Source organism: Aspergillus brunneoviolaceus (assembly GCF_003184695.1).
Source record: "Aspergillus brunneoviolaceus CBS 621.78 unplaced genomic scaffold BO95scaffold_60, whole genome shotgun sequence".
Lineage (NCBI taxonomy): Eukaryota > Fungi > Ascomycota > Eurotiomycetes > Eurotiales > Aspergillaceae > Aspergillus > Aspergillus brunneoviolaceus.
The window spans coordinates 8,285-35,047 of NW_020290790.1; the positions used below are offsets into that span (position 1 = coordinate 8,285).

At 46.6% G+C, this 26,763-nt stretch overlaps 7 protein-coding genes across 7 annotated transcripts; 4 read left to right on the forward strand and 3 right to left on the reverse strand.

Annotated features, from left to right (window-relative positions):
* Nucleotides 1–5,267: 5,267 nt before the first annotated feature.
* BO95DRAFT_466439 (uncharacterized protein) lies at nt 5,268–5,581 on the forward strand (the record flags this gene model as incomplete). Its single annotated transcript, XM_025589212.1, has 2 exons — nt 5,268–5,414; nt 5,483–5,581. 2 exons carry the CDS (start codon nt 5,268–5,270, stop codon nt 5,579–5,581), a joined length of 246 nt encoding a protein of 81 aa, XP_025439354.1.
* Nucleotides 5,582–6,841: 1,260 nt separating this feature from the next.
* Nucleotides 6,842–7,471, reverse strand: BO95DRAFT_455472 (zinc finger MYND domain-containing protein; the record flags this gene model as incomplete). The annotated part of the gene is made up of 3 exons (XM_025588339.1): nt 6,842–6,919; nt 6,980–7,067; nt 7,128–7,471. The coding sequence occupies 3 exons, from the start codon at nt 7,469–7,471 to the stop codon at nt 6,842–6,844; spliced, it is 510 nt and encodes a 169-aa protein (XP_025439355.1).
* A 1,009-nt stretch (nt 7,472–8,480) lies between these two features.
* On the reverse strand, nt 8,481–9,668 carry BO95DRAFT_369801 (uncharacterized protein; the record flags this gene model as incomplete). Its single annotated transcript, XM_025582890.1, has 2 exons — nt 8,481–8,855; nt 8,919–9,668. The coding sequence occupies 2 exons, from the start codon at nt 9,666–9,668 to the stop codon at nt 8,481–8,483; spliced, it is 1,125 nt and encodes a 374-aa protein (XP_025439356.1).
* Nucleotides 9,669–11,642: 1,974 nt separating this feature from the next.
* On the forward strand, nt 11,643–13,845 carry BO95DRAFT_445573 (uncharacterized protein). Its single transcript, XM_025587178.1, has one exon. The coding sequence runs from the start codon at nt 12,087–12,089 to the stop codon at nt 13,413–13,415; it is 1,329 nt and encodes a 442-aa protein (XP_025439357.1). The 5' UTR covers nt 11,643–12,086; the 3' UTR covers nt 13,416–13,845.
* Nucleotides 13,846–14,188: 343 nt separating this feature from the next.
* On the forward strand, nt 14,189–17,724 carry BO95DRAFT_419737 (acetyl-CoA synthetase-like protein). The gene is made up of 4 exons (XM_025584507.1): nt 14,189–15,214; nt 15,272–15,347; nt 15,401–17,186; nt 17,223–17,724. The coding sequence occupies exons 1-4, from the start codon at nt 14,242–14,244 to the stop codon at nt 17,595–17,597; spliced, it is 3,210 nt and encodes a 1,069-aa protein (XP_025439358.1). The 5' UTR covers nt 14,189–14,241; the 3' UTR covers nt 17,598–17,724.
* Nucleotides 17,725–21,770: 4,046 nt separating this feature from the next.
* BO95DRAFT_516795 (uncharacterized protein) lies at nt 21,771–23,593 on the reverse strand (the record flags this gene model as incomplete). The annotated part of the gene is made up of 3 exons (XM_025591844.1): nt 21,771–22,321; nt 22,388–23,216; nt 23,282–23,593. 3 exons carry the CDS (start codon nt 23,591–23,593, stop codon nt 21,771–21,773), a joined length of 1,692 nt encoding a protein of 563 aa, XP_025439359.1.
* A 416-nt stretch (nt 23,594–24,009) lies between these two features.
* Nucleotides 24,010–26,713, forward strand: BO95DRAFT_445576 (Hsp70 family protein). Its single transcript, XM_025587179.1, has 9 exons — nt 24,010–24,922; nt 24,992–25,036; nt 25,108–25,174; nt 25,226–25,481; nt 25,552–25,651; nt 25,718–25,821; nt 25,878–26,088; nt 26,164–26,314; nt 26,400–26,713. The coding sequence occupies exons 1-9, from the start codon at nt 24,143–24,145 to the stop codon at nt 26,639–26,641; spliced, it is 1,956 nt and encodes a 651-aa protein (XP_025439360.1). The 5' UTR covers nt 24,010–24,142; the 3' UTR covers nt 26,642–26,713.
* Nucleotides 26,714–26,763: the final 50 nt, after the last annotated feature.

The window sequence follows — 26,763 nt, forward strand, 5'->3', positions numbered from 1 at the left end:
TAGTTTATAGAACTAGTTTCTAAGTTTTTAATTCCCAAATATTATAAAATATAAAGATATACAGTACAGTAAATATAAAAGATTTTATTAAAAAATAATATATCTTTTTAAAAATTATTTTATATTATTAATATCTTTTTCCGACTGAAGTAAAATAATAGTTTTTAAGCTTGTATACAGATTTTAAAAAAAATTATTTTTTACTATTAATTCTAGAAAGTAAAAAGCTTTTTTTTATAAATTAGATATAAAATAATCTTCCGATTCTTTATAACACGCGTAATCTGGAGATTTAAAAAAAAAGAAAAAATATAGCTTAAAAAATTTATCTTAATTAGAATATTATTATAGTTTATAAAGATCTAAGAAATAGAAGAAAAAAGTTTAATAGTATTTTCTAAAAATAAATTAAATAATTATAATTAACTTATAGTTTTAAGACTATTTTATAAATAATAAATATAAAAAAATAAAAATAAAAAATTTTATAAAAATAGTTTATTTTATTTTAAGACATGCTTTTATATAAATATAATTTATTATATTTTAAATACAGCTAAAGCATCTGCCGTATCTTATTTATTTTAAAAAACTTAATAAATAGAGAATTATATTTTAAGCCTAGAGTTATAAAAATTAGATTAATTAGATTAATCAGATTATTCTTATATTAATAGAAAAGATCTGAAAAAGGCTTTTATAAAACTTTTTAAAAAATATAGTACCTAGTATTTAATTAGATAATTATTAAAAAGTATAATTACCGAGAAAAACTATATAAATAGTATTATATAAATATTATAATATAGTTCTAATTCTTTCAACTTATTTAATCTATTTAATCTATTTAACCTGTTTAATCTACTTAATCTACTTAATCTGTTTGATTTATTTAATTTACTTAATCTGCTTAATCTGTTTGATTTATTTAACCTATTTAATTTATTTAATTTATTTAATCTATTTAATTTATTTAATTTATTTAATCTATTTAATCTACTGAACCTGCTGTCTTTAATTATTTATTATATAATTCTAAACCTGCTTAAAAATCTTTCTGTTTTTAAATCTTTTTATAGCTTTTTAAGCTATATCTTGTCTATAAATCTAAAAATAGTTTAACTAAATAGCTAGTTAAAAATAAAAAAATAAATTATTAAAATATTATTAGTTTATTATTTATTTTATTATTCTGTTTACTGTTATCTATATCTATTAGTTTATAACTTAATAGCAGGTTTTTTTTTAAGTTTAATTTATAATATAAATAATTCAGCTTTTTTAAATAGAAAATAAGAATATAATAGACTATTTAAGCTGGAGTAAAAAAAAGAATAATAAAATAAAAATAATATATTTATTTTTAATAATCTAACTAATAATAAATATACAGTTTTTTAATTATTATATAATATAATTAAAATATACAGTCTAAACCGAGCTGTAATTATATATATTTATATATATTTTTTATTATAAAAATAATAGTTTTATAAAAAATTAAATTTTATTAATACTACTAGGATTTTCTGATTAATCTTTTTAAATAAAAATAAAAAAGATACTAATACTTTTTTTAATTATTGTTTTCTAATTTAAAAAGCTTATTTTTATATATTTTTAAATAATAGTTAAAATAATTAGATTAATAACCGCTTAATCTAAGTATATTTTAATTATACTAGAATCTAAACAGATATAGTAGAAGAATCTTAATATTAAGAATAATTAAAATAGATTATTATCTATTTTTTAATTATACTATAATCAGATATAAAAATTTTCTTAATCTGGCTATAACCTGGCGGTCAGGTATAAAAATTCTAATTAACCTGACCTGACCTGGCTGTTAGCCACTCTACTTATATATATAAATAAAATATTTAGTAATATTAATAATAGAAAGAAAAACAGTACAGCAGCCGGAGTCAGATAGAAATTTATATAATTTTATTTTATTAGTTTTTATTATTTTTTTAATATAATTTTATATAAAATTAAAAAAAAAATAAAAAGTTAAGCTTATCTATAGACTTATTATTTTTAAATATATATACAGCTATTTTAGTAGTAGTAATAGTAATAGTAGTAGTAGTAGTTATTATAAAAAAAAAAAAAAAAAAAAGAAATTATAATATTACTAAAAATTATAATATTAGATAAGAACTTACTATACAAGTAAGATATTACTATATAAAAAAAATTAATTATACTATTAAAAGTATATATATTTATAAATTAAAAAAAACTTTATATTCTATAAACCGGTTTTTATTTTTTATTTTCAGTATATATTTCCACCTTATATAATAAAATAGTAAGAAAAAGACTAAAAGTAAATATTTAAATATACTACTTTTTTAAGATTTCTTCAACTGCCTAGATTTAGAATCCTAAGATTTTTTAGTTTTTTATTATATAAAAAGATCCTTCGACGCCTTTTTTTTAGTTTTTAAAAATATAAATAGTTTTATTTTAATTTTAATTTTTTTTTAATAATAGGCATCTCCATACGGCACTTAATAATAAATAGAATCTAATAGACTTAATTTAATACTATATAAAACTAAGTCTTTAAAAAATTACTAGTTTTCTGTATAATATTAATCTTTAAACTAAAAAAATAGGCTTTTTTTTAGTAGGCTTGTTGCTAGTCAAAATTTATTATTATCTTATTATATATACTGTCGGTTCTGATATAAATAAAATAAAAGATTTTTAAAAATTAAATTATCTATAGAAAGTATTATATGGTTAAAAATACAGATTTAGATTTATTCTAAAAAAATATATACTATTAGTATTATATAAAACTTAAAATAAATTAATAAATCTAAATATTATAACTTAGTTAAAGATATATTACCAGTTTCTAGATCAGAATCTTTATAAAGTTAAAAATAGAAACTAATAATAATTTAAAAAAATATTTTATACTGGTTTTTTTATTACAGAAAAATAAAATAATAAATATTCTCGCCTCTTATATAGATAAAAGATTAAAAGAAACTAAAATTTAAAATATTTATTAATAGTATTTTCTTAAAAGAATCTACTGTTAGGTTAATAAAACTATATCTTTTAAAATAAAGATTTTAAATATAGTAAGTAGAATATTATATAAGAAAATTTAAATAAACTCTGCCGGTAGCTGAGCAAAACTTTATTTAAAAAAATTAAAAAAATATTTTTTAAATATACTTATTCTCGTATAAAAAAACAAGTAGATAAAAATAATAAATACTTAAATTATAATATAGTATAGTAAATAAAATATATAATACTAAACAGAAACCTTTAGTTAGTTATTTCTATTTTTATTTATTCTACTAATTAAAAATATTAATAGATTATACGGATAGTTTTAAATTAGAAATAATATATAATTAAATATATATTAAGATCTGTTTACGTAGCTAAAAATAGACTATATAAAAAAAAGCTTTTTTTTTATAAAAAAAAAACTATTAGTAGCTTTTTAGAGTTAAATCTAATTTTTTAAAATTATATATAATATTATTATAAAGTCTCTGCAGGCAAATATTTATTAATATTTTAATTTTATATATATTATAAGTTTTATTACAATATTTTTTTATATACAGTAAGACTATACTTTATAATATTTTATAAATAATAGTAGTTTATAAATAGCTTATTATTAATTATTTAAGATTATTTTAATTGCTTTCAAATAGAATATTTATTTTAATCTATTTATATAAAGATATCTGCTTGTAAAAAGTAGATATATATATAGTATACAGAGCTATTTAATCTAATTTAGAAAAAAAAAAAACTAGTATTCTAAAGAGTTATAAAATAATTCTAATATTAATTAATATAATTATTTTTAGATAGATCTTGCTGTATAAACTTTTTATTAAATAAGTAGAACTTTATTTAATTATATTTACTAAGATTTAATTTTCTAATTAGCAGTACTAGTTCTATAGATATAATATTCTTCTAATATAATTTACAACTTATATATCTGGCGGAGTTTATAATAGACTTTATTAAATATAACAGTTTTTATTTTATAGTCTAATTAAATCTTATTATATATACTTTTACGCAGTTATACAGTATTAAAATATTAGTAAAAAATATTAATTACTATATATACTATAATACTAGTATATATTTAGATAATATAATAAAAGTAAGTATTAATTATAGTATAAATCTTAATAATATATAGCTGCAGCTTTATATAACTATTAATTAATTAGAAAAAATCAGAATTAGAAATAATATACAAATTTTATTATTACTAAAAATTATATTTTCTTTATTCTATAGCAGTAGAAATAATTATATAATAAATATTGAATAACCAGTTACTAAACTCTAAATAATTAGTAATAGCTTTTAGAAATATATATAAATATAGACTATAGTATAACTAGATTCTGGCTGTATATATAAAAATAAAAAAGCTATTAGCCGTATTTTTAAATAGTTTTTTTATTGAATTTTTTAAAAAGTATTTTAGTAGTTTTATTTATCTAAAGTTATTATTCTAATAGATTATCCGTCCGGTATATAAGTTCTAGTATTATATAAGTTTTTTTAAAAATTCTTTTTAAAATAGAATAATTCTTTTTTTAAAATACTAGATAAAATTCTAACTTAGAGAAATTTTACTAAAAAAATAACTCTTTAATTTTTCTATATAGAACTGGATTAGTAGTAGCTGTATAGTCTTATTTTTAAATACTTTAGATACTTAATCGACTTTTAATTATATGTTTTACGATCTAAATAAAGTGCCTTTTCTAAAGAATAGAAGTAATACTTGTAGCAGACTTATTCTGTTAATAAAAAAAAATAATTTCAGCTTTAAAAGGCTCAAGATTAATATATAAAGATATAGCTAATAAAATAAAAATAAATATACATATACAGAGAGAAGAGTGCTTTATATTATTCTTAAAAAATAAGCAGTAAGATCTGCGGTTAAAGGATTTAGCAAAAAAAAAACTTATTTGCCCGATGGCGGCAATCGTCCGCCGTACACCTCAGATCACTCACCGGATTCTGCGCCCAATATGATCTGCGAAAGGTCAACGGCTGATCTCGAGAATGTCGCGCACCTGGTAAGTCTATGATCAGAACTACTGTAGAGTCGGCTCCACCATATTGAAAAGTCCTTCACATCCCATCCTGCAATGGGTGCCCTGCCAGGTCAGACAAGACACTCATCACCCACGGCAAACCCAATGCCCTCTCTTTCCCACCAGACTCTTTCCTAGACCGCGACCATGAATCTCAGTCTGATCATTTTCATGCTCTCCGCGCTGGCCTCCCTGGCGCTCGCCAGGCCAATCGTCAATGACACACCAGGGGTCCGCCATGCCTCGAGCGAGGTCCATCACGGCCGAGGAGGCTCAAACAGTGGGTTACCCATTGTAATATTCTTCTGCCGGAGAATCTGCAATCTAGCCATGGGCTGACCTAACCGTCCTCATCGCGATAGCTCTCCAGCCTCCAGACTATCAGTTTCAACCCGACAGGGGTGTTCACCTGGGTGAAGTCATCGACCCACGGTGAGGGGCTGGGAGTAATGGGCTTGTAGCTGGGTTGAGTGGGAACGTATCGGGGCCTACTGCGTCACCAGAAAGACAAGCAGGCGGACAGTCAAGCGGAGATTCTGTGGGGGCGGGAGGATTGGGTATCCCTTGGTAGGGGTCAAGAAGGAAACAGGGGCAATTGCCCAGAGTGAATCGTCGACTCGAGACATGTCGACAGTATGACTGGACGTTTCGTGTCGCCCGTGTGAGATATGGTCGGTATGAACGATAGCACTCGCAAAGGTGCCAGTGTCCATCACTGCTTGGAACTGCTTTGCATCGTGATATTTCTTTGTTTCTTTGCGCTTCTGGTCTTTTCACACCACTCTTACTGGATGCGAGTCTTCATTGTACGTTTATCAAAGACAAGCGACGGTGTGGGAGACTTAACGATGTAGTCTGCGATAGCATTATTCGGCCGGCGGGGAAAATCTGTGCGATATCGTTATCTCAGGCTCTCTCTGGCGGTTGCAGTATGTTATCATTGCTTTGATCCTAGATATTATTTTTCAGCGATGGCGATTTGTGTTGTCGCATTAGCCTCTTGCCCGCCGGCAGCATGCGGCGCGAGGGATGTGTACGGTACATCTACTTTCCGCAGGTTGACGAGTCGGTACCACGAAGCAAATTTGCTAAGCTAATGTGTTGAGCAGACTTTCTGGCCGTTGATTTGGGAGAGGTGGCTTTCGTTTTGGATATAAGGCATGTGTTGTAATACTCGACTGGTGTGTGAAAGGGACAGGAGGGAGAAGAGTGGAAAGTAAGTGTGGGGGAACCACTTTCTACAAGAACACCTGCAGGAATCTTCTCCCCAAATAGCGTGGCCACACGTGGCAGAACACAAGACGATCTACAGCCAACACACCAGAATGAAGTATATTTGTTGACATGTATTTATGGGGTACAGTACGGCTTAACCACGCGCTGCGAGGAACTCGAGTGGCTAACACCGCTGGGACCCGACGACCCGGAATGCTGTTGACAGGTGGTCCGAAGACCTGGCAGCCTACTACACACATACTTAAAAGGACCACAGTACAATTGTCATCAGCAGAGATAAACGCGCATGTCAAGCAAAGACAAATACGATAACATCATCATCATCATGATCTTGGTTACTCTGACAAAACCGGAAGGCGCACCGTAGGACAGGTTTCAGAAAGACACAACCCAACCTTCCCAGCAGCAAATCCCGTCCTCCACATTGCGTTATGCAATTGATAGCGTGACCACAAACCGATGGCGAAAACTACAGTATCCATTATCTAGACGTTAAGCATACGACGCTCGTCCACGGGAACACAGCTGTGCTTGTGGTCGCGCCAGTGACCGCGTTGACAGTCCTACCCAAGAGACATCAGGCACATATCTCATGTCGTTGCACCGGAGATCCATCAACTAACCTTGTCACAATACCAAGCCTCCTTGCACCTGCCGCACCTGCGAAGCGCGTGTCCGACATCCGACTCGATCTGTCCACAGTGGAAGCAGCTGCACAAGCATCATCAGTATCCATAACACATACGCCAGCAACAGAAAAGAATAACTAACCTCGTGACTTCAAAACTCCGTGGCACCCCAGCCTGGTAATGGTACAGAGCAGCCAAGAACTGCGCGCGACCCGGCGAGCGAAACGCCTCGTCAGCCAAGGGCAACACGTAGCGCACGTTGCAGGTCACCTGTGATACCAGTGCACGGAGATGCTCCAGGGAGGCAGGACTGATCTGGCCGCCGGCCCGCATGATCAAAGCCCCCATGAGGATGGTTGTGTACTTGGGGGGGTCGAAGAGCTCCTTGTCTCCCTCCTTGGCGCGACACGCAGCGAGCATCTGTTCCCCGAGGCCGTCGGTGTCGAGCTTCTGGCGGATATAGGGGAGGACCTCATGTCGCAGCATGTGTGCTCTGGCGGCGGGCGTGGTGGCGGTCTCGGGGCCCAGTATTGTGTCCTCCAGATTCCAGAACCATTTCTTGTCGGCCTGACCCGTGTAGTGGAGCATATCGCTGAGGAGGTCCAGGTCCCGACTGCCTTCGAAGAGGCCTGACGAAGGGGGGGGGAAAGAGGTTAGCATCGTTGATCTGAGGATAGAAAATCACAAAAGTAAGAGAGTGAGGTTGGCACTTACGCCATCCCCAGCGACCCATGATGATGGCGGTCGGTAGGTCTGACAGTAGGGGAAGATTACACCGTAGGTTGTAGGAGATAGTTGAAAGATGTCGATTAAAAGGAACACGAAGGACGATGATGAACACTTCGGGTGGATGGGAAAGGCAAGTGAGGTTGAGGAGGAAAGAAGGGAAGCAGAGCGAGAAAGTGAGAGGAAGAAGTGAGATCAAAGGTAGCAATACAAACAAAGGTGTTTGCATCGGTGGCTGCTTCTGGATGCACAGCCCAGGCGTCAAGTCTCAGTCAATGCGAGCTAGACATCAACAATCGAGTATGGCAGTCAGAAGAGGAAACTGGATGAAAAGTCACTCGATCAATGCCTGACAATCATCAAATGATACTCACTTCTAATAGGCGAAAGCACACCTCGCTCATACCTGAGAAGATCCGTGCTGATGCCCTTCTGAAGAACCCAGCATGTGGAATCCGATACAGGACCTTTTAGTCATACATTCACTTTTTTCTGGACAGAGTAGTTTTCAGCTTCGAGGATATACATCTACTTGAAGCACTCTGCGAGGAATTCGATCTTGAACGCTCTGAGCTAGACTGGATACTTTATTATGGAACACTATATATGGTACAGTACAATCCCATGACCTATCTTTTCAAAGTTAAAAGCGATAGGTCTATGGTGTATACAGGTGATGTATTACCCAGATATCGCTGTACATTAGTATCAGTGTAGAGAATGCACGGAGACATATGGTGTCAAATCGCCGCCAACGTGGTGACATCCCTTAGGCAGAGATGAAACGGCCGGGCTGGCTCAGCCACTTGTCCATGAAGTTGAAAGCAGTCTTGACAGTGTCACCGTACTGTCCAGGGTAGCTCTCGCAGGCGGTACAGGTGTCAATGGTGTGCTGGGCTCCCTCGGTAAAGGCAATCGACTTGTCCTTGGTGGTAGCAGCCAGGTAGATCTTCTCGGCGTTGAGGTACTCGTAGTGACCCGTGTTACCCATGGTCAGCAGGGGCTTAGAGATGCCAGGAACACTGCCAATGGGAGCAGTCTGCGACGAGGTCCAGTCGACACCAGTGATGTTATCCGCGGTGACCCGGAAGTTATCACCATCGACGCGGATAGCAAAGGTCGACAGGAAGCGGGTGATGGTGGTCTTGAGCGCTCCATCGTAGAAGGAGTCGACCATGCTGGGAATGCCGGCCGACGCGACGCGAACAGATGGGACAACCTGGGTGGTGTTACTGCCGTCCTTGTGCAGGAGAGGCCACTTGTAGATAGTGTGGGCCAGATAGCGCACGTCCTGGGTGATGAGCTTGTTGTTGAAGCCGAGGTAGTTGGCGTCGGGGATGACCAATCCTTCGTCATCACTGTAGTCTCCGTTACCGGCGGCAATGAGTTCGTTGCGCTCGGTCGCAGAGGCCAGAATGCGGTTCCACCGGGCGGCAACGCCAGCCAAGAACTCCCGCACAAACGTGGTGGTGTAGTTGGCCCCGTTCTCGGTCCAGCCGTTGGCCGCGCTGTACAAGTTCAGCTCCGAGTTGATATCGGCGCCGGTGGTCTCGTTGGTGATGGCAGGGTTGAGAGACAGCAGAGTCATGGTGGACAGGCCAAAGTTGGCATCGATGAGCAGCACTCCGTCGGCAGCGGGCAAGCCATCCATCGCGCTGGAGCAGGGGTACAGCTTTTCAGTGCCGTTGCAGGCAGAGGCTCCGTTCTCGGCCACGTTCTGATACGCAGCCATCATCGCACCGCCGCCGGAGTGACCCCAGATGATCACCTGGTCAATGTCGGTCAAGTTGCGCAGGAATTGCACTCCTGTTCCGACGTCCGTCATCATCGTCTCGAAGTCGAGGTCATTCATGAGACCAGTTTTGCTCTGGGCGTTGTTCAAGCAGAGAGTGGTGTAACCACGGACGGGCAGCTCACTGCAGGGGTAGAAGGTGGTGTAGTCCTGCTCGGCATGCATGACGAGGATGCCGATCCGAGCCTTGGCTGGATCAGCACTGGAAAGGGGACGAAAGAGTCCGCCAATGACACCTGTGCCGAAGGTCACCAAGGAGGGAATGGGAAGGCTAAAATTGCCCAGCGAGGTATGCGTGAACTGGGTGGGCCATTGGCTGGAAGCACTGGAGCTGGCGCTGGCAGAGAGGCAGAGACCGGCCAGAGCCGCGAGGGCGGACTGCTTGAATGAGGGCATCGATCTTTGAGGCAATAGAAGTGAAGATGCAGGCAAGAAAGATGTTCGCAGACCGGGATATGCTTGTCAGTCTGTCGTACCTGCAGGAATACCCTTGTCCATACTTATAACCATCTATAAGGTCGGCTGGGGTTCCTTGCGAAGATTAAGTCCGAGGTTCCTCTCGGCATGGACTGGGAAATGTGGTAATGGCTGTACTCTAACCTGGATAAGGTAGGGTCTATTGCAGCATCCGGTCTCTCTGCCGCGCCTGGTTTGCGGAAGCTTTCCTGCATTGAGTTGTGAGGACTACGATCAGTGGGCCCATGCGCGTAAATAATCTTCCCGTCCACTCAATCCCCGGACTTGAGTATGGGAGCTGCGTCATCTAACGGCGGTATCGGAGTAAGTTGCCTTGTGCAGACCCGGCACATGCTGATCGCTCGGGCCGTGCCATAACTTGGTCAGTTCGGCAGGCTGGTCGTACGAGTACATGTGGACCACTTGAAACAGTACTCCGTACACAGTACTACTAAGTATGTAGAAAGATCGACTAGCGATAAATGGGTTTCCCGGAGATTAATAACACCAAACAAAGCAACAGTTCAGACAATTCGAATCACCAGCAGACATCAGGCAACATCGATTATGCGGCACCCGTTAAAACCGGGCAATTGGAACTCCACCAACCCAAGTTTCAGAACTGCTTCCCGCTTCCAGCAATGACTGGCTCAAACTTTTAACCTTAAGAATCGTTCCTACTCAGCACCTCGATTACCACGCAATGCTCACCTGATACAACACAAAAACATAACCTACCAGCAGCCTTTGCAAAAAGACACATCGTGAATCGACATAGAAGGAACGCGATCGGTTGGTAATCCAGAACTCTCGGCAACCATCCACAGAAAGCATTGGTAGTGGTAGCAAAGAAGATGAAGAAGCGTCGGTAAATCCTTAACATCAAAGCCCGCATGAGAAGCGAAGACTTTCACGAGATCCGTCCGACAGCGGTCTGCTGGAGGGATGATGGAGAGCCATACGCTTAAGATATCAAAGAAGCAACATTCACCGGTAGGGGAATGTCTCTATTTCCTTCTCTTCACTGAGAAGATACAGCACATATCTATTTCTGCTTATCTAGAGCGCGTTGGTGAGAAGGCGGGTTGAGAAGCCTAGAGACGGGGCTCGGCGAGAAAGGCAAAGCAGGGAAATTGAGAGTTAGTCATAGGCTCAGTTGTTACCCCGTGCCCTGTGGCACTTGAAAAACAAAAACAAACATAAGAGGCAAGAAAGCAAATCTTGGACATTCCAAAGGGCATAATTCTTCAAGTTAGAAAGATGAGTCGACAGGTTGGCTAATTTGCTGTTTCTGACAAGTCGACTATATATTTCCTCCCAAAGCAGTGACCGAGACAAAAGCCCCGCCTCGGTACGTCACGTGAGTGACTGATAGCACCCACTGCATGGCCATATAAACACCGAGTCATTCTCAGTCTGCGACCAATCTTCCGAGGTAGTTAGACCATCGGTGACCATTTATGCTTCCTCGTCTCTCTTCAGTGCTCAACCAAAACCTGCAGTCAGAGCTGTTGGGCCTTGCTGCTGCATCGAGTCATGCCTCGGCAACCAAACGGTGCAGATCATCATAGATCCCTGTCTAGTCACTTCTAGTGACTGCTGCCTTGCCTGATTTAGCGATGGCTTCTTTTCTCCTCTCTCCAAGATCTTACGCAACGTCTCTTCTTCTACCACCTCCTCTATTCTAAAGCTATTTAATCCCCCGCATACCGTCCGCACTCTGTGATGAACCAGGGAAGAACCCGCCGCGCCCGACTGAAACGGTCGAAAACTGGCTGTCGCACGTGCCGGTACGCAGGTAGCCAGTAGTCGACTAGGCAGCGAATAGGCTGACACTTATATAACGGCAGGGCCCGCCACGTGAAGTGCGACGAAACCCCAGGCAAGTGCCAAAATTGCACCTCGACTGGACGGCAATGCGACGGCTATGATGCCCATCGGCTGCTTCTCCCCACGACACGAACGCGCCATTCCGACCGACTGCCACTGTCGCCTCCGGTCGCAGTCACCGTCCCGTGGGCCAGTACCTCCGATGAGCGCCGCTGCTTTGGCTTTGTGCAAGCCCGCACGATTCCCGACGTGCTCAGCTACTTCGACTCCCTGATATGGGAGCAATTTGTGCTGCAGATGGTGCGCCGGGAACCCGCAGTCTGGCATGCTGTCGTTGCCTTAGGCGCGGTGCACCAGCACATCGAGCCTGGGTTGATGGGCGGGTCCACCGTCTGGGAATTGATGGCGGTCGCACAGTCCACGAGGTCCTTCGCCTGCCTGCGTCGACGGAATCCACGGGACCCACAGATGCGGGAGGTGACATTACTCTGCTGTCTGTTGTTCACGATCATGGACGTGGTACGGCAGGAGTTTGGGACTGCCGTGCAGCATATCCGTGCTGGCCTGCGCATCCTGGATGAAGATCCGCGCTCATTCAGCAGTGCCGGTCAACCGCTTCATCTCTTTTGGCTGCATGCCTTCCGACATCTGGATACCCAGATTGGCAGTGATCGCTTGTTCATGGGTGAGGGCAGTGACGCTAGCAGCAGCACAGAAGACGCGTCTCGAGGATCGAAGGTGGCGGTCCAACCGGCAGTAGACCCTACATGGCCGTCATGGTCCTCGCATTCCAAAGGCCCACACACCGTTTCTTCCGCCCGCCACATGCTGGAGCCCCTCTACAACCGCTTTTTCAAGTTCATCCGGCAGTGCTGGCGGATGTCCCCCGCGGAACTCCAGTCTGCTGCCGCCGCGCCTGTCTTGGCGGAGCAAGCCAGTCTCACGGCGCAATACCACCGCGCCCGGCATTTTTGGCGCGCCTTCCGCATGGAGCAAGACAACAGTAGGCTCAGCCCGAGGGATCAGCGTGGGGCTGAGGTGCTCGAGATCTGGCTGACGGCCGTCGGTCTCGGCTTGCAGACGGGGCCCCTCCACGGAGACCTAGCGGCGCTGCAGCGGTTCACACCGCAGTACCGCGATCTGCTCCATCGGAGCCAATGCTTTCTTGCCCGCTTTCCACAGCGACCGACGTTGCTGGTCGACCTGGGCGTGCTGCCGACGATCTTCTTTGTGGGCGATGGCTGCCAGGACCTTTCCGTCCGGTGGGAGGCCCTTCAGGCGCATTACGCCTGGCCCCACCAGGAAGGCCCGTTCAGCGCGCCGCTGATGGCCGCCCGGCTGGAACATTTGATTCGCGCCGAACTGAGGGTTCGAGTTCGGGCCGACCTAGTGGCGTCGCTGGGACTGGCCTCGCATCAGCCGGTGAAAAGCTGCTTGGAAGAGGTGGAAGAGCTGGTGGAAACAGAAACCGATCGGATATTAAAGCACATGCGGTCGGTCAGCTCCTATGACAATGAAGAAGACCGGGAGAGATCAGCGCACCTGTTGTCCGCACTAGATCAAATGCATGACCACTGGGGGTCAGTAGCGAGAATGAAAAGGATTGAGGGGTCTAGCACCCTGTGACTGCAGTTTACTGGTGTACTATCTCTCGCGCCTGATTTGCTGATTTGCTGATTTGACTCGCGGACTTTGTTGCCGGGGCCCACTTCCTGAGATCTGGAGAATCGGTGACAATCCCAACGGCGGGCCGGGCCTCGGTGTTCCTTCGACCTTCCAGATCCCCAATTGTTCCATCCATGATCCCACTGAGTTGGCTGGATGTGACGAACCGTACGGGTGTGGTATTGAACACTTCAAAGTTATTGTTGAAGTTCTTGACACTGCCGAGGCCGTGGTCTTCCGACCGAGCCTTGAAGTACATACGTTTTGTCAAGCCCAGGTATCATGTACTGTACATACCGTATCCCTTCATCAATAGGCAGCAGAAATGTGGCTTTGTCACGTTTTAGAACTCTTGCTTGGCAAAGATAATACGGAGTACTCCGTACAGCTGAATCGTTTCCAATGGTTTGTGTCTCGGCTAATCTTGCCCGCCCTTCCGTGAACTGGAGTGAACTCGTAACTTGATCCCACGCTATTTCTCAGCTTCTCGCAACGGCGCAACGCCACATCAATCGACCATTGGAGCAACCCAAGTCCGCCTTGCTCGAACAGGCGAATCTCGGCAGCCGCAAGCAGCAGCCGAGCTGTGATGGCGCAGCTGAACCCTAAGCCACCTGATGTGGTAGCTTATCATCTACAACGCTTGCAGCGCTTTTGCCCCACCAAACACGGAGTCGCCGGGACTATACGACTATATTTACATTCGTCCCCTCCCCCTCCCACAATAGGTGTGTCTCTGCCACAAGATAATTGAGAAACCCAACATACACGAGGGGTCTCATTCACCATGAACGTCTTTGGCACCTACACGGACTCCGCCGCCACGCCACTCCTGGGAGGGGAGTGCGGCAAACGGCTCATCCCGCATGTCATCGACGCGACGGCCAGCGCAACTCCCGATGCCGAGTGTCTGTCCGTTCCTCGCAGCAACGGCAATCCCCAGGCGGGATGGAAACGCGTCAGCTGGGCGCAGGTCGCCAACGCCGTCAACTACGTAGCGCACATGCTCACCAAGGAGGGTGGCACTCCGACCCCCGGGACGTTTCCCACCGTCGCCTACATCGGGCTGGAGGACCCGCGGTATCCGATCTTCGCAACCGGCGCCGTCAAAGCCGGCTACCAGGCACTCTTCATCTCGCCGCGGAATTCGGTCGAAGCACAGCTGAATCTCTTCGAGAAAACCGACTGCAACCTGCTCTACCATGAAGCACAAAACGCCGCGATGGTGCAACCGTGGGTCGAGAGGCGCCCCGGAATGAAGCGCGTGGCCGTCACGCCATGGGACGAATGGGTGAGCACAGAGGTCGCCCCGTTCCCCTACACCAAGACCTTCGAGGAGGCGGAATGGGATCCCTTTGTGGTGCTGCACACGAGCGGCAGTACCGGGCTGCCGAAGCCGGTCGTCATCCACCAGGGCACGCTCGCCCTGAACGACCTCCATCGCTATGTCCCGGAGTACGAGGGCAATCTGCCTTGGCTGGCGACCTGGGCCAAGTTCCCCAACAAGCGTTACCTTAATATCTTTCCTTTGTTCCACACTGCAGGCATCGCGCCGACGATCTTGATGGCATTCTACTACGATGCGCCGATCGCGTTTCGGGATCCTTCCGTACCCATCACCGGCGACAATGTGGTGGACTGGTTGCAGAATACGGACGCGGGGTTTACACTGATGCCGCCGGCAGTCTTGGAACAGATGTCGCGGTCGGACGTAGCGATCGAGGAGTTGAAGAAACTCCATGCAGTGGGATTTGCAGGGGGTGCGTGCAGCCCTTTCCCATGTGAGGATAATTGCTAACCGGATCCTCTACCTTTAGGCCCCGTCGCTCCAGATCCCGCCAACCATCTGTTAAGTCATGGTGTGAAGTTGGTCAACGCCATTGGCTCGACCGAGTAAGTGGATTTTGCTCGCGGTGCGGACAACAATTGCTCACTGAATATGTCAGGTATATCTACATGCCCTACTACAACCAACCCGATGCCACCCTGTGGCCCTGGTTTATCGTTCCCACGAAGCTGATGGGCATCGAATGGCGCCCGTTCGGTGAGGACACCTACGAGCAAGTGATCGTGCGCAAGGACAAAAACCACCCCGGTCTGCAGGGCTGCTTCTACGCTTTCCCAGAGCTGCAGGAGTTCAGTACGAAGGACCTGTATCGCCCTCATCCCACCCTCCCAAACCACTGGACCTACGTCGGCCGAGCGGACGACATCATCATCTTCTCCAACGGCGAGAAACTCAACCCCACGACCATCGAAGGCGCCGTGATGGGCCACCCGGGGGTGCGGGGTGCACAGGTCGTCGGCAGCAACTACTTCCACGCTGCGCTGATCATCGAGCCGGCGCAGCATCCGACGAGCGAACAGGAGAAGCAGCAATTCCTCGATGAAGTGTGGCCGATCGTGGAGAAAGTCAACATCGAGACGGTCGCCCACGGCCGCATCTCGCGGGACTACATCTTCCTCTCCGATGCGGAACGGCCCTTCCCGCGGGCGGGCAAGGGCACCATCCAGCGTGCCATGGTCGTCAAGGTCTACGCCGAGGACATCGAGCGCATCTTCGCAGCCAGCAGCGACGCGTCTGTGGTAGCAGCGGACCTCGACTTAACCTCCAGCGAGAAATTCGAGGACTCAGTGCGTAAGCTGGTGCATAGCGTGCTCAAGCTGCCCACGCTCTGCGCCGACCAGGACTTCTTCTCCGCTGGCGCAGACTCCCTCCAGGCCATCCAGCTGGCCCGGTCACTGCGGGCGAGCCTGGAGAAGGCAACCCCTCTCTCCGATAGCGGAGCCATTGACGCCCAAACCATCTACACCCACCCGACCATCTCCCAGCTCGCCACCTACGCCTACTCCCTTACCACCAGCACACCCTCATCCACACTCCAGCCCTCCCCCACAGACGAAACCCTCTACACCACCCTCGTAGAGAAATACACCACAACCCTCCCCGCGCTCGACCCAGCCAAACCCCTTTCCCGCAACCCCCCACAAACCCTCCTCCTAACCGGCACCACCGGCACCCTAGGCCCGTACCTCCTCTCGACCGCCCTCCGCAACCCCAACATCACCAAAATCATCTGCCTCAACCGCGACCCCAACGCCGCGACCCGCCAACAAATCACGCACAGCACGCTCTCCCTCCCCACCGATTTCTCGCGCGTGGAATTCCACACCGCGGACCTCACCCACCCGACCCTCGCCCTCCCACTCACCCTCTACACTGCGCTCACCCAAACCGTCGACCAAATCATCCACAACGCCTGGCCCGTCAATTTCAACCTCGCCCTCTCCTCCTTCGAATCCAGCATCCGCGGCGTCCGCCACCTGCTCGACTTCAGCCTTGCATCTCCCAACCACATCCCCATCAGCTTCATCTCCAGCGTCGGCACCCTCGCCAACTGGCCCTCCCCGGCCACAGCCATCCCGGAACAGGGTTTCGAGGAGTGGGACTACGCGGTCGGCGGATACGGCCAGTCCAAGCTCGTGGCCAGTCGGGTGCTGGAGACGGCCAGTCGGGTGTCTGGCGTGCCCTGCAAGATCATCCGCGTCGGACAGGTCGGTGGGCCCCGCGGGGAACGGGGGATGTGGAATGTGCGCGAGTGGGTGCCCAGCTTGGTTCGCAGCTCGTTGTACCTGGGGCTTTTGCCGAGCACACTGGGGGGTTTGGTGGCGGCGGGCGGGTGGATGTGTGTCGAGGATGTGGCGGGGGTGATTATGGAGGTCTCGGGGGTGGTGGAGGGGGAGAAGGGGTCGCAGGATGGTTCGGAGGTTCATGGAGCTGAAGAAGACGGGGAGGAGCAGGGAGCGCGCTACTTCCACGCCATCAATCCGCATGCGGTCGATTGGGCTGGTCTGGTGCCGGGGCTGTGCGAGTTCTACGGCGACCGCATCACGAAGGTGGTTCCGTTCGAGGAGTGGGTGGATGCGTTGGAGGCCAGTCTGGGGTCGATGGCGGCCCAGGACGCGGAGCTTAATCCTGGTGTGAAGTTGTTGAGTACGTACCGCGAGGCGGCGCGGGACACCACGGCTCGGGCGAAGGGGTTCGAGACGGCCCGCACGGAGGCGGCGAGTCCCACGATGCGCGGGGTGCAGCCTGTTACCCCGGAGTTGATGAGGCATTGGTGCCAGCAGTGGGTTTTCTGAGGGGGTTGGGTCTTCTCAGTGGATACGGTATCTGTTGAGGTTGGACTTTTAGAAAACGATTACCTTCATTTTATAGAGCTTCCTAGCTAGCATGCATTCTACTTTTCAGGACACGAAGGATACATAGGATTTCATTCTTAGACTATATGATCAATGCTCGGGTACTCGCATCGTTATGCTTAATAAATAGCCCACACATGATACTTCTTTGGGGTTTGGTCCTTGATCATACTCATCATAGCTTCACAGTAGAATAGGAATCTTAGTTATTATCGAACTCGATTCTACTACGATACCATTAGTTGCTGTGCCCAGCCCGGCCACTGGCTAAGAAATGAGACGTTTGTCATGCCCAATATGATATATAATACGTGTCAGGCTGAGATGTTTGTTTATACTCGAGCATGTTCAATTTGTCGGCGTTCCCGAGTAATCCATTGAACTCCGACGTAATAAGACAAGCTGATAGAACCCTAGCACTGGTCGAGTTGCCTCCTGCCAAGCATCCCAAGAAGACAACAAGCGACACGTCTAGCTCCAGCAGCGAAGCGCGGAAGAACGGTGCCTACCACGCGCGCGATTGTCCCCTGGTGAGCCCCGGCGCCGGGAAACTACAACCCAGCCCCCGGACGATGACGATGAGCCTAGGCCCTCACGATTACCATAACAGTACTATCGGGCTGAAGAACAAATCTCGGCTGACGACCGTGAGTACTTGGCGGTAGTCCACTGGGCTCGGGATACTGTGTTCACAATATTCCAGGACGACGAATCATTGCCCCAGGACTCACGTAATTTCTCGCCATTCTCTGCCACTCAAATCCAGCCTGGAGTTTGACCCTTCGCCTAAAGGTCAACCTTCACTTGAGTGTCTAGCGGGTGACTCTGGGAAGGACTTCAGTGTGACAGCTGCCAGAGCCCGAGACATCAGCACTGGCGGCCAGAGAGACAATCGAAATATAGTGCGAACTGGTCCACGTATCTTCACTCCTTTTCTGGCCTGTTTACTTGTTCCTTTGTTGGGATTTCAAGAATCCAGCTCCGGATACCATTGGTGAAAGCTTTGAGATGCGGTACCAACAGCTATTCTCCCAAGCAAGTGTGCTAAATTCCAGAGCACAGTAGTTATTCTGTCCTCTTCGCTGATACTATCCGGCTTTTGGCATCTCGATGATGAATGCGGACCTCTTGGTTACCATCAAAACTATAAGAAACGCTGCTTGTCGCTTGCGTTTGCTCTTCCACCCCAACAGTTTTCCATTCCTTCTCATGATCTCCCTCATCTCTCGCGACACCTACATCTACTTTCAAGTCCACCTTCCCGCTCACGAAAATACTTCGAGTGCTACTCCCAGCCCTTCCATCAATAACGTCAACCATCCAAACATGGGACGAACCAACAGAAAGAGGCGCGCCAAGAGGCTGGCGAAGCAGAAAGCAAAGGAAGAGGCAGAGAAGAAGGCAAAGCAAGAGGCGCGGCAGAAAGCAAAGGCGCAAACCGAGTGGGGGAAGAACAGCATCCAGAATGCGCTACATGGACGCAAGCACAGTGTGTGGGACCGTGACTTCTCCACTTTGGTGCCATTACTGCGGCCACTGGTACTCGCACTGGCAGGCAAATGGTGGCAGTGTCATGTGTGCTTGGGGTGGTCAAAAAACGAGCGGTTGTGCTGCCGCAGGCTCTCCCGGCGTCTGATGTGCAAGCACGAGCGCTGCCCGTCTTGCAAGCCTTTTCTTTCTCGGCAGCAAACTCTAGAAATTGCCATGTCGCAGAGGAGGATTAGAAGGCTGGGGGTGGTGAGATACTTGTTTCCATCGCTGCGGTGACTCTTTTGCGATGCTCTATACAACCATGCATTGAGCCATGCATTGAGACTTCCAGATAGAACTACCGACATACCTAAACGCATGAAAAAAATCAAATGTCATGTTTGGCTACAATAAGTGCATCATGTGTAGCATTTGTGTAATTATAAAGCACCAGTGTCCTCTGGTTGGATCTTCTGTCTATCTGTTTTGGCGTCTTGCTCGGCGCCATCACTACAAACGCGGCGCCGACAACTCCCCCGCTCTCCGCTCCTTTGATATTCGTACTTTGTACAGTACAATCACATCACCACCGTGTCCGTCATGACGCTTGTATTCAATACTTCGACTTCTGGTGTTACCCCGGAGTAATGCACTACTCTCCGTATGATACCCTGAGCGTTCATGGACGCCTTCGTTGACAGCATTAATCGCATGGTTTGTACCGTGATAGCCCTAGTGCCACCTCCCGCCAGCTGATGAGTACTGGTCGGATTAGTAGCGTAGTGAAAGCGATTTCAATCTCTCTTTCCCTACGAGACCGACAGAAGAATTTCGTGTTGTCGTTGTATCACACGCCGTCACTACCAGCGCGGACGATCGTCTTGTTATTGGGGTGGGCTCTGCCCTTTGCAAACAAGGAAAGGCGAGCAGTGCAAACGAAGAAGCCGCGGTCCACGTCTCTGCCGCACACCGACTCTCCGGATCCAGCCGTGTGAGTGCCAAACAGAGAAGACGAAAATCGATCCCTTTGGTACGGTTACTTGGTTAACAACGCCTAGTCTATTTCTTGTCTCTGATGGCAAATGTCCGATGTCCCGAGGAAGTGCCTTGGAGGGCCAAGGCTTCCAATCACTTTGCCAGAGCGACAGTCATAAAGGTATCTTCCAAGAGCTCAAGAGCCTGGTGTGTGAATCACAGGCTGGTGTTTGTGTTCGAGTCTGCGCCCGTGCCTCCTTTGAGAAACAGGCTATTGGAGATGGCGTTTGGAAGCACGGATGCGAGAATACGCGGTTGAGTTGGTTGGGCTTTCAGCGTGACTGCAAACGCATCCCAGGGGATCTACTTCGGCGTAGGGTGATTTCTCTCAGTGTCATCTTGGGGCATGACATTGCACATACTGGATTTCTGCACCATTCCTCACATCGCGTCGATGAGCGCCAAAGCAACTCAAGTTCATTACGTCGGGTGGGAACTTCGATGTTTTCATGATGGTGAGCTTTATAGACCTTAATAAGATGCGGGATCTTGATAAACAAGAAAAGACATGGGTAGGTGATTATGACAGGGTACGATAACCTTTTCGAGACGTCTCAAAAAAGAGGTGTAGGCTATTCGTCTTCGGCGACGACTCTAGTATAGCATTCTCACACGTTTCGAATTTCAGTAGGTAGACACCCCGGAGCCTTATCATACGATTATGGTGATACAGCTATGTTCTGATTGCATACATGGGAAGATTAATGAGAAAGGTTGTAGAAAGGCCTTGGTGTGCGGCGTATGGTTTCTCCTAGTTCGACCAGCCGTAACGGAAATCGGAAAAGAAAACAGATTTCGATACAATGAAACCAATTTCACCACAGTAGAGAATGCCCTAGGCTCTGACTTCCTCACACAATGGCCCTTTTAAGTTTAACGGACTTACTAGACATATAGACAGGCCGACAACCGTCAGAAAGGTTGGACGGTGATTTGCTCTTATTATTCAACAAGATGTCACAGAATGGAGTATGGAGAAGGGCAGAAAAATCAGACTACCAGTAGAAAGCTACATAATCACCATTTTCTACTTTAGCCAGCACCACTAGACCACAGTAGCAGACAGAATAACAATCTGTCAGCTTCAACGGCCTCGTATAGTATTCTTTTAGACAATATTACAAAGGATCAAAACACAGACTCCTAGAACAATATACACCGAGGTTAGAAGGGTAAGTATCGATCTAGTTTATGAAGTACAGCACTATTAGGTTTGGATTCCTACATCTTTGGTTAGTTGGTTGTATTGGTTCTTTTCAAGCACAAGTAATGAATTTCATCAAATGCCAAATTCCCTGCTCTCACCGCAAATATAATATGTAGATACACCAAGGAAGAATGAAAATGACGGATTCGACTAATCCACTACTTACATTTTCACACGATGTGTTTAGTACGATGAAGTTGTGATGAATTATATATTGCAATAATAGATCATGTGTAAGCTGCTAGTAATGAGTATGTATCAATTTGGATGTGTTTGTTGTCCGTACCGAAAGAATACACATATGTAAGCATCCATATACCTTTTTCAGAAGTCTGTTTTTGAGACATTGGCGTGAGAGACTTTGAGGGAAATGTGTTTCCAACTGTATCTGCATACCAGGTTCACTGTGCTATGTCTGAGATGGCTTGCAGAATAACTGACGCTTTGGCACTGATCAGTCTACCTTCTGCAGCGGAGGCAATGCCGCCCTCGGCGAATGCCTGGCCAAGAGACTCAACGGCATCCACGCCGAAGGATGTCTCATCCACCCGATGAAGCATCATAGCACCATGTGTACAAACTCTGACCCGATATAAACCCTCGTCCCGGCATTTAGGCACCAACTGCCCGCCCGTCTCCGCCACTTTCATGATGTCCGGATCGAACACATCCCCCGGCTTGAAATGTGCGAGCTCATAACGCGTCCCCCGGACAGGGAAGCATTTCGCACGAAAGAGGAACGCGTCCGTCAGTAGCTGCTCGAGGGACCCTGCAAGATTCAGTTCCACGCCCTCCGGCTCGGTCGGATCCAGCACAGGGGCAAAGATCTTCATAAATGCATCTTGCACTTCTTGCACGTGAGCGGGGACCCACGACTTTCGGTATACATGGTCCTTCTCCGTCATATGCTGAACGGCGCACTGGTGAATTACTTCAAGGGTTCCGTTGGGGGCTGATGGGGGATTCGACATCAATGAGGTTGGTCAACTCTGCTGAACGTGTGAAAGGCTCGACTCACTGCTATTCTCGATCACCTGTTGATAGCCCCTCAGCATGTAGCCCTCGCAGTGCAGTGCCGCCCAGCAGTTGGAATAGAAGACGCGCGACCGCACGAAAGTGAAGATGGTCGCGCGCAGTGCCTCCCTGGGAGAGGAAGTGAGCAAGTGTACATCGTCCGCGAGACTCTCCTTGATTAGTGCCTTCAGGCCCGTGCTGTCTGCGTCTGAGCTCACCAATCGCCGGAGCTTGTCCTTGCACACGGCGCGGGAGAGATAGGATGCCGCGTTCGATACATTCTGCTGGAGCACCTTCATCTCATCCCAGAAGTTCGGGATGGACTGGTGGGTTCCATCCGTTCGATCTCGAAGCACATGCTTCAATTGTCGTGAGGAGTCGAGCTGCATCTCCAATTCCCTGATTTGCGCGGTCTTGTGGTTCACCTCCTTGTCCCTCTTCTCCAACTCGGCACTGAAGAAAGATGAAATTCCATTTATTCTCTCCTCGGTATTCTCCGATGGGGGGAGGATTCCTGCTCGCAGCATTTCTTCGTACTGATTTCGGGTCTGGTTGAGTTTCTTGTTCGCGTGCCGCAGGTCTTTCAGGGTCTTTGCTAGCTCCTTGGTTATGCGACTATTCTCCAAAACTAGGAGATCATTCTGCCGTTTCAGGAGTTGGTGCTGTCCCTTGAGCAAACAGGTTGGTCCACGCCCTGGATCATTTTCACTAGGGCTCCCCGTGAACTGGCCAGCGGGAGACCGGTGCTTACGCTTTTTTGCCGAAGTACGATATTGTTCAGCGCGTTTTGTGTTCGTGAACTTGGCACCCACGGGGTTTGACAATTTAGTGGTCTGGGCAGTACAGGTTTCAGCCAAGGTGAAGAGGGCAAAAGTGGTCCGGTGGACGGTAAATGTACCTCGGGAGGAATGGAAACCTCGATGGTGGGTTGGGCCGAGGATGGCGGTTCAGCGCGTTTTATTTTCTGTTCTGCAACGGACTTCTGGCTAGCAGTCACGGCCTGTTTCTTATGCCCCTTCCGTTGTTTTTGGCTCGTACTCCTGGTTGTTGGAATCTTTAACACCGTCTCTTGGACCCTCGACGAGCATGGCGGTGGAGGAGATTCCCCTTGGCGTCGTGTCTCATGGCGGCCATGGGCAACCGAGCCAGCTTCCCAGAAGTCCTCAGAGATAAAAGAGATCGGGGAGGATAATGAACTTTCGCTGCTCATTGTCATGAAAGAGAGATGAGATGATTGTCGCCTGCTGACTTGGTTTCGTCAGTTGCCGTAGACGGTCGCGGCGAGCTGGGAGAGGTCGTTAAGTCTTAAAGCCTTACCGCTGAAAAAAGCCTCGTCTGGAGCCTTTGTCTTGGACCACCAACCGGGGCGCAGGCTTTCAAATCATGATGCAAGCTGAGTGGGGAAAACAAGGTCGCGTATCATCGCAAATTAAGAGGCCATCCAGCCTGGCCAATGGTTCCGAGGCGTGAAGCCGCGGCGCAGTCAACCTGTGCTGGTTAGTGCACGATAGTGTTCAGCGCTAACAGATAATCCCTGCCACCAACACAGCCTTGCCTGCCCCTGAGTCTGTATCTATCATCGATGGAATAAGAAAAGGGCAGAACAATCCCCACCGTCAGGTGAGCCAGAAGCTGTTTCCCGGGTTGCGGCTGCCGCGATCACTTTTTGACAGGTGAGTAACGCAGAGCTGTGGTTATAAATGCAGGTATCGGCATGCCGTCGAAGATTGTCCGTTTGAAGACCCCAAGGCAGATCAAAATGGATACGCAAGATATCTTGACTCCACCAGGTGGCCAGCCCCGTGCGTTAACCCCCGCTTGGAGCAATGGAGATACCGAGCCAGTCTTTGAATCCACTCGAAAGCAGGCGTCACCTCAGGACAAATCACGCTTCATTGTGGGGATAGACTTTGGCACTACGACCACCTCGGTGGCCTACTGTAAGCTGGCAGCCGGTCAACGTCCACTGAGGGTACCAAACGACGAGATCAAATGCATCCGTCAGTGGCCGTATGCAGGCGAGTATCAGAACAGCGCGCTTGTGCCCAGTGAAAGCCTATACTCTGACGATGACTTCTCGTGGGGCTATCGAGTGCGCGACCAGCTGATGGCCGCACACTACGATGACGCTCCGGGGGTACATGACGCGTCCAGCCGTGCGATCCGGTTTGCCAAGCTGCTGTTCGTGGATGAGGAACGGCTGGAGGAGCAGTTCCTACAAGAGCAGAAGAACACCATCGCAAACCTCCACACTAGCGTGTTCGACGTGGTCAAGGACTACCTTCGCCCGATCCTTTGGCATACCATAGATACACTCAGAGATGCGGAGGAGGATTTCGATGACACCAGTGAAGTGGAGTTGTCCGTCGCAGTCCCTGTCGGCTGCTCGTTCATCTCCTCTGTCGCGCTGGAAACCATCCTGACAGATCTCGTCGAGGAAAGCCAGCTCGAATCAAACTTGGACCTATACCTGATCCATGAGCCTGAGGCTGCCTCGTCATTTCTCATAGATACTTTGCTTCGCCCGGACGAGCTCTCGGTTCGTACATGTTTCTCGGGCTTCCAATGAGCGTGAATGAAGGCTACTGACATCGGTTGGCAACTGCAGGTAGAAGGGGCCTTTATGGTTTGCGACGCAGGAGGTGGTACCGTTGTGAGTCAAATTCAAAACCTGTTATCCCCTGAAAGGCAGACGACACTGTGCTCATTCCTTCGGCTTCATAGGATGTAATCACCTACACCGTCCTTCAGGAGAAGCCATTACGCCTAAAAGAGATTGTTCCACCAGCAGGTGAAGTTGTTCATACTCTCACAAAGAGATGTGGCTAATTGTAGTGCGAAGGTGCAAGTTGCGGTTCGGTCTACGTCAACCAGGCGATGGAGCAAGATCTGACTGAGCGTCTGCGCGACGTTAAATTGTGTCAGGGGATTATCAGAGAGCGTGAGATCGAGCGAATGTTTCAAGACTTCGAAAACAGGCTGAAGAGAAACTGTAACTTGGCGCAGGACCGCCTTGATGGCTATGAATATCTTGATCTCCCTGGCTTGAAAGCGGACCCTGAGAGGGGCTTCAAGACAGGAGCGGTAGCAATTCCTCGGTTTTTACAGCCCCCTCCTCCCAGGCTTCCCGCTGGCCACTTGACACAACCGCTAATCTGTACATCATAGACGAACGCTGAAGGAGTATTTCAAGAAAAGCTTGGAGGGAACAGCCAGCCTTATCCAGGGCCAGCTTGATTCAGCGGGGCGAAAAGGTTATGTAGTCAAGGTACATTTGCCGGCCAGATCGTTTGACAGACCATCGATGATGCTCACCGGACGATAACACAAGCAGAAAGTACTCATGATAGGAGGCCTTTCCCAGTCCAAGCCTCTTCGCCAGTTCCTCAAGGAACGATTTGCCTCCTTGCGATTGAAATTCATCTTCCCGACTGAAAGGTACGAGAGCATCCCCAGACGCGATTGCCCCAGTCCGATCTAATTGAGACCTTCAGCGAGGCCGGAACCCTAGTGTCGCGGGGATGCGTATATCGTGCCATCGATAAAAGCAATGGGCCACATCGACAGATCATAGCCAACATTGGCTACACACAGAGTGAAGAATATGATCCAAAGTGCGCTGCTCACAGGGCTGTTCGGCCGGAATTCCAGATTTTAGTGAGACAACGATACGTCTATAACTGCATCAACTGGATCTTCAAGAAGGTAAGAGAGGGAACCAATGGAACCCGGCTTGTCCAAAGTCGCCAGGTCTTGATATTGATCCCTATCTCCTTTCAGGGAGACATCATGAACCAATCTCAGTGGATCGTCGGCAACTTTCATCAGGTCTTCGAGCCTGATGAATCGTTGATCGTGAATCATACACTCTATTATTCCGAGCAAGACGATGCCGAAGATCACTACCCGGAGAGCCATCCGAAAAACGAGGGTAAGTACTCTCCTCAACGCTGGTCTTCGAGTTTGAAAGACACATGTCTGTCTTCTTTTCTTTGCACTGACCCCCATGTCATCAGGCTGTGTGCCTATTGGGACGGTAGTCGCGGATTTAGACGTGTTAAGGGATCAGGGTCTAATTAGACCAGCTACGAGGTACAAGAGGAATACCGTGCCCACTCTCCGCATTCATTATGAGCTTCACATAGCGGTAAGCGGCCGAAGCATTCGATTTAGTGTGGTATATCCGCCAGGTAGTCAGAAGGAGCGAGGTAGTACCCAAGTCAGCATCGCAGCGTCATTCGAACCAAGCACGATGTGATAGCGTCAGCTTTCCGAGAGATATAGCCTCATTACTTAGTTGTCAATACAACGCTTTCAGTGCCTTATTTACAAATATGGGCCATAGGCAGAATGGAACAGTGGGGAAGGAGTTCACAATGG